At 37.9% G+C, this 5,622-nt stretch overlaps 1 protein-coding gene across 1 annotated transcript in view; it reads right to left on the reverse strand.

Annotated features, from left to right (window-relative positions):
• Positions 1-1,623: 1,623 nt before the first annotated feature.
• The window catches only part of LRIT3 (leucine-rich repeat, immunoglobulin-like and transmembrane domains 3), a 35,917-nt gene continuing 31,918 nt past the window's right edge, over positions 1,624-5,622 (reverse strand). Inside the window, exon 3 of the mRNA XM_006869338.1 lies at positions 1,624-2,759. Coding sequence (XP_006869400.1) covers positions 1,624-2,759 — 1,136 coding nt within the window. The remainder of the gene's footprint in view (positions 2,760-5,622) is intronic.

Genomic DNA, 5,622 nt, shown 5'->3' on the forward strand with positions numbered 1-5,622 from the left:
ATCATTGATGGACTCAAGTGTGGCAGCGGTAGTGAGGTTGGCCCAGGATCGGACATTGTTTCGTTCTGCTGTGCATGGGGTCGCTATGAGTCGGTTCCGAATCGATGGCACCTGACAACAACAACAACAATGTTTTCTTTAGAGCTGGTTTCTCAGAATATTTCTGAATTTCTGACAAAACTTCAGAAATTTGTTCTATACGCTAATATCTTCAGTGTAAATAGAATATAATCGTCAGTAAAATGTATTTCTAAAGATCCTTTCCTGTCTCTTTATGTGACTCCCTCTAGTTTAATTTCCCTGATGTTTTTAACCTAGAAAAAGTTAGACCAAATGAATCTATTGATGCTGCTCTAAAAGATTTTCAAAAGGCTTCCTTTTCCTTTATTAAAATACTCTGTGTCAGAGACAAATGACTTAACTTGTGATGTCTTAGCTTCCTGAAGGAAGGCAGGAGAGGAGGGAGAGAGAGAGGGAGGGAGAAATAGAGGAGAGAGGGGAAAAGTGAGAAGAGTGAAAGAAAGAACAAATGTCAAAATACTCAAGAGATTTTTTAATGAGCATATTATTTTAACAAATAAACCACACAATATGCCTAAAAAGACTCAAATGGATGTGCTAGATTACAACAGTTATAATTTTAGAAACGGTCTTATTAGCTCTATATTTTTGCTAATAGCTATGATTCTAATAAAGACAAAGGGAAGTTTTACATGCAATATGAACACAACACTATAATACTGCAACGCACAATGGTGCCACTAGACAGAGCTCTCTTTCTCTACTGGGCTGGATTTAACCTTAATAAAAAAAAAACCCTCCACCTCTCTCAAGTCAATTCCAACTCATAGTGACCCTGTATAGGGTTTCCCAGACTGTAAATCTTTAAGGGAGCAGAGTGTCTCTTTTTTCTCCGGTGAAACAACTGGTGGGTCTGAATTGCCAACGCTGCAGTTAGCTTTCTAGCGCTTATCCTTCAGCATCAGCAGTGAAAGCAAAATTCTTTATTATCTAGCTTCTGGTGTGGTGCTGTGGATCAGCACTGGACAGCAAACCACAAGGTCAGCAGTTCAAACCTACCAGCTGCTCTTTGGAAAAAGGGTCACTATGCATCGGAACCAACTCGACAGCACTTAACAACAGCAACTGCCCCCTAGGTAAAGCCATCAAAGGTTCACAGCAAATGCCACAAAGTATTTTGAACACAAATGAACATAAAGGCTTAGGTGGTTATACTAATCATTCTTTATTACTTAAAAAATTATCTTTTTTAAAATTCATGCTTCATATCTTATTAATTATTTTCCCATGAATTTACTTTTGAGAAGTAAAATTTTACCTTAAAAAGTATTATTAAATTATTAACACTATTCTAAAAATTATGTCTATGGACATTTTCCACTTCACAAAATTCAAGATTATTTGTCTTTTCAGTTCAGATGTCTCAGCTCGTTTTTTTAAATCCACTTATAGCATTCCATTTGTGATTTTAATAGAGAATGTGACCGTCTGAATTTCCATTTTATTTAAGATCAGTCTTCATCCAAACAGGTTAGCTATATCCCTAAACCCCGAATTTGTAGTTTACACACACATGAGCTGCAAAGCCTTAGGAATAATACTCTAATCTAGAATCGTCTGAGATTCTACACTTGCCCTAGAGCAAAGCAGCAATTTTTCCGAGTCTTCTTTGTAGCTTTGTGTCCAGAGTACCCCTACACTTTGAGACCAAGGGGACAGGGTCTCAAATTGGATATAAGTCTCTTTGGTCAGATCATCTTCCCTCAAAAAATCTGACTTCCACTGAAGTGTGAAAACTTTGTACAACAGAAAACAAATCAACAACAAGACAACTATACAGGCAATACTGCCCAACACAATTAGGAAAGTCTCTTGAAAATCATCGTCGTCTTCAACTCTGTCCATAGAAAAGGTGATACACTGGTCTTTCTGGGGAAGTCCCCCTTTCAGGCACACACATGCTATGTACTGCCTGCCAGGCTCCAAGCTTTCTATGGTGACTTGGTTCTTGTCGGAGTCTGCATTCAGCAAGAGCAGATCCTTCTCACCATACTTGGAATATAGAACAGTCACTGCAGAGCTACGTGTGGTATTAATGGTATCCCACATCAAAGTCACACTGTCTTCAGTCTGCCCAAGTACTGTGAGGTTTCCTATTGTGGCATTTGTCTCCGTAGGCATTGCTGTATCCAATAATGCCGCCTTTTCTTGCTTGCTTGCACTATCTGGAGAAAACTTGCTTCCACCCGAAATCTCCACCTTCAAGTTTCTTTTCCCTTCTGGGTGGTGTGGGAGTGAGTGCCTGCTGGCCATGGTAGCACTTGCTGAAATGCTAGTGTTTGGAGTTGTGGCCCAAGAACCAATGGAGGATATTAAAGGAGATACGGAGAAAGAAGAAAAGGGAGGAGACAAAGTAGAAGTAGAAAGAGAAATGGAAGGAACAAGGGAAGAAGATAAGGAGGAAGAGGGCCACAGAGATGACAATGAACTACGTATGGATACAGATCTCCCAGATCCTGACTTGATCTCTTGCTCAGGATGATCTCCAGTTCTTCTTTCAGATGTTTCTGATGATGTTGTGGTTGGGACTACACCAATCACTTTCACAGTAACCACAGCTTCAGACATCCCAGCCGAATTTTTGGCCTTGCATTTGTAATCCCCAGCATCCTTGTAAGAAATGTCTGTCAAGCTTATTATGGACCATCTGATCCCTTCTCCTGGAGATTCCTGAATTACTGAAAGAACACAAGTATATGTTCCATGAGATAAATAAGCAAACATGCCACCTGAGAAGCAACCAATGATCTAGTTCCCATAAAGCCACTAGAAAAATGGCACCGGTCTCTGTGGATGGTTATGGGTCTGTAATTTGTTTACACGAAGCTGCAGGACATTCCATGTGCATGACATTTGATAAGAAATTGAATCAAAGGATATGCAGTGGGAATCAGGAGATTTGGGCTTTGGTTAACTTTTGCCCACTAAGTGGTATGTAGTTTTAAACAAGTCAAATAGCTTCACTGGACCTCTATTTTCTCATTTCTAAGATAAAAGGATTAGATAAAGTAATCTTAAATGACACAACTTTATGTCACTTGAGTCTATAAAATATTCATCACAATGCCTCACCTAAATAAGTCTGAAAGTACTTTTACATCTTAATAAAATACCACCTATTCACATAGCCACAAAGCACAGCAGACTCCTTTTCTGTCATAATTTATATCTGGAATCTCTCATTATATATTTAACTTATATAAACAGTAAATAATGGATTCTCTTATTTGTACAGTAGCATATACTTTTTATACATATTGGAATTTTACCTTTCAAAATACTTAAATCTGAGCACATTTCCATTTTGTTTCAATTTCTGAAGTTCTTTAAAGAAGAAAAATATACTAAATTGTATACCACCCCCCCCAAAAAAAAAAAAAAACAAAAAAAAACACGTAATTTGTTACGTTAAATTGTGAGCCATTTTCTTTTAGTAGGCATGTTAAGCTTTAACTTTTATCCCATCAGGGTTCGTTATTTCAACCTATAGTTTAATTTTGTTGCTTTTGTTAGGTACTTTTGTCAGGTCCGACTCATAGTGACCTTATACAAAACAGAATGAAACACTGCCCATTCCTGCACCAATCTCACAATCATAGCTAGGCTTGAACCCACTGCTGCTGCCACTGTGCCAATCCATCTCATTGGGCTTTCAATGACTCACCACTTTACCAAGCACGATATCCTTCTCCAAAGGCTGGGACTTCCTGATAATATGACTTCCAAAGTATGAGAGACAAGCCTCACCGTCCTGGCTTCTAAGGAGCACTCTGGCTGCACTTCTTTCAACACGTATTTGTTTGTTCTTCTGACAGTCCATGGTACTTGTAATATTCTTTGCCAACAGTGTATCTCAAATGCATTAATTCTTGGATAGTATTTGTTACTGTCTACATTTCACATGCATATGAAGCTACTAAACCCACCATGGCTTGGGTCAGGTTCACCTTAGTCCTCAAACTGATATCTTTACTTTTGAATACTTTCAAGAGGTCTTGTGCAGCAGATATGCCTAATGCATCATACAATTTCTTGATGGTTGTTTCCATGACTGTTAAGGGTGGATCCAACCAAAATGAAATCTTTGATAACTTCAATCTTTCTCCATTTATTCTTATTAGGTGCTGTCAAGTTATTACAGGCTCGTTTCTATTTTTTCACTGACCCTCCATTTTACCAAGCATGATGTCTTTCTCCAGGGACTGGTACCTCCTGAAAATATGTCCAAAGTACGGCAGACAAAGTCTTGCCATCCTTTGCATAGTCAATACACAGTTAAACATCTTTCTGGTATTCTCTGCTTTCAGCCAAGATCTATCTGACATTAGCAATGAATTCCCTAGTTCTACATCTGCATATTAGTCTGAATTGAACTTCTGGCAATTCCCTGTCAAAGAGAACTTGCTGAGGCTGCTTCAAATTATCATTAGCAAAATTATACTTGCCTGTGATATTAATGATATTGTCTGATGATTTCTGCATTCAGTTGGGTTGGGTCATCTCTCTTTGGAATGGGCAAAAATGTGGATCTCTTTCAACAAGTTGGTCATTTAGCTGTCTTCCAAATTTCTTGGCATAGATGAGCGAGTGCCTCCAGTGCTGCATCAGTTTACTGAAAGATTTCAATTTGTATTCCATCAACTCCCAGAACCTTTTCTTTGTCAATGACTTCAGTACACTTTGGACTTTTTCCTTCTGTACCATTGACTCCTGATCATATGCTACCTCTTGAAGTGGTTAAACATCGACCACTTATTTTTAGTGAATGACTCTATGTATTCCTTCCATCTTCTTTTTATATATTTTGGAGCTCTTTCATTGGGAACATAGATATTTATTATGACTATGCCATCTTGTTCAATTGCCCCTTTAATCATGAGATAATGTCCATCTTTATCTATTATGCTGGTTTTTGCCTTAAAGTTTATTTTATCAGATATTAGTACTGACACTCCTGTTAGGTTTTTATTGTAATTAGCTTGGTGTATATTTTTCCATCCTTTGACTTTTAATCTGTCTCTGTGTGTAAGATGTGTCTTTTGCAGACAGCATATTGAAGGATCTTGTTTTCATATCCATTCTGCAACCCTCCGTCTCTTAACTGGTGCATTTAATCCATTTACACTCAGTGTAATTTTCTATTGTTGTTGTTGTTGTTAAGTGCTGATTCTGACCCATAGCATCCCTATATAGGGTTTCTGAGGAGAAGTTGTTGAGTTTGAACAACCAACCTTGCAGTTCAAATGGCTTTCCAGTCTGGCGTATTAACCCAAAGTGCCACACAATTATCGATAGGTATATACTAATTGCTGCCATTATGGTTTTGCTGCTTTCTTTGTTCTGTGTGTCTTCCTTTGCTGAGTTCACGCTTTTTATTTTCTTTCTTGTGAGTTTCCTCATAGTTTTAATATTTCCATGTTCTTCCTTGATTTTCATTGTCTTGATATGCTGTGTAGTGTTAATTTTCTTCGAGGTTACCTTATATTCTGTTAACTTTTCCCTCCATTTAGTGCCAGCTATTTTATCCTGTAATCTACCTGA

Source organism: Chrysochloris asiatica, unplaced genomic scaffold, assembly GCF_000296735.1.
Source record: "Chrysochloris asiatica unplaced genomic scaffold, ChrAsi1.0 scaffold00129, whole genome shotgun sequence".
In the NCBI taxonomy this organism is placed as follows: domain Eukaryota; kingdom Metazoa; phylum Chordata; class Mammalia; order Afrosoricida; family Chrysochloridae; genus Chrysochloris; species Chrysochloris asiatica.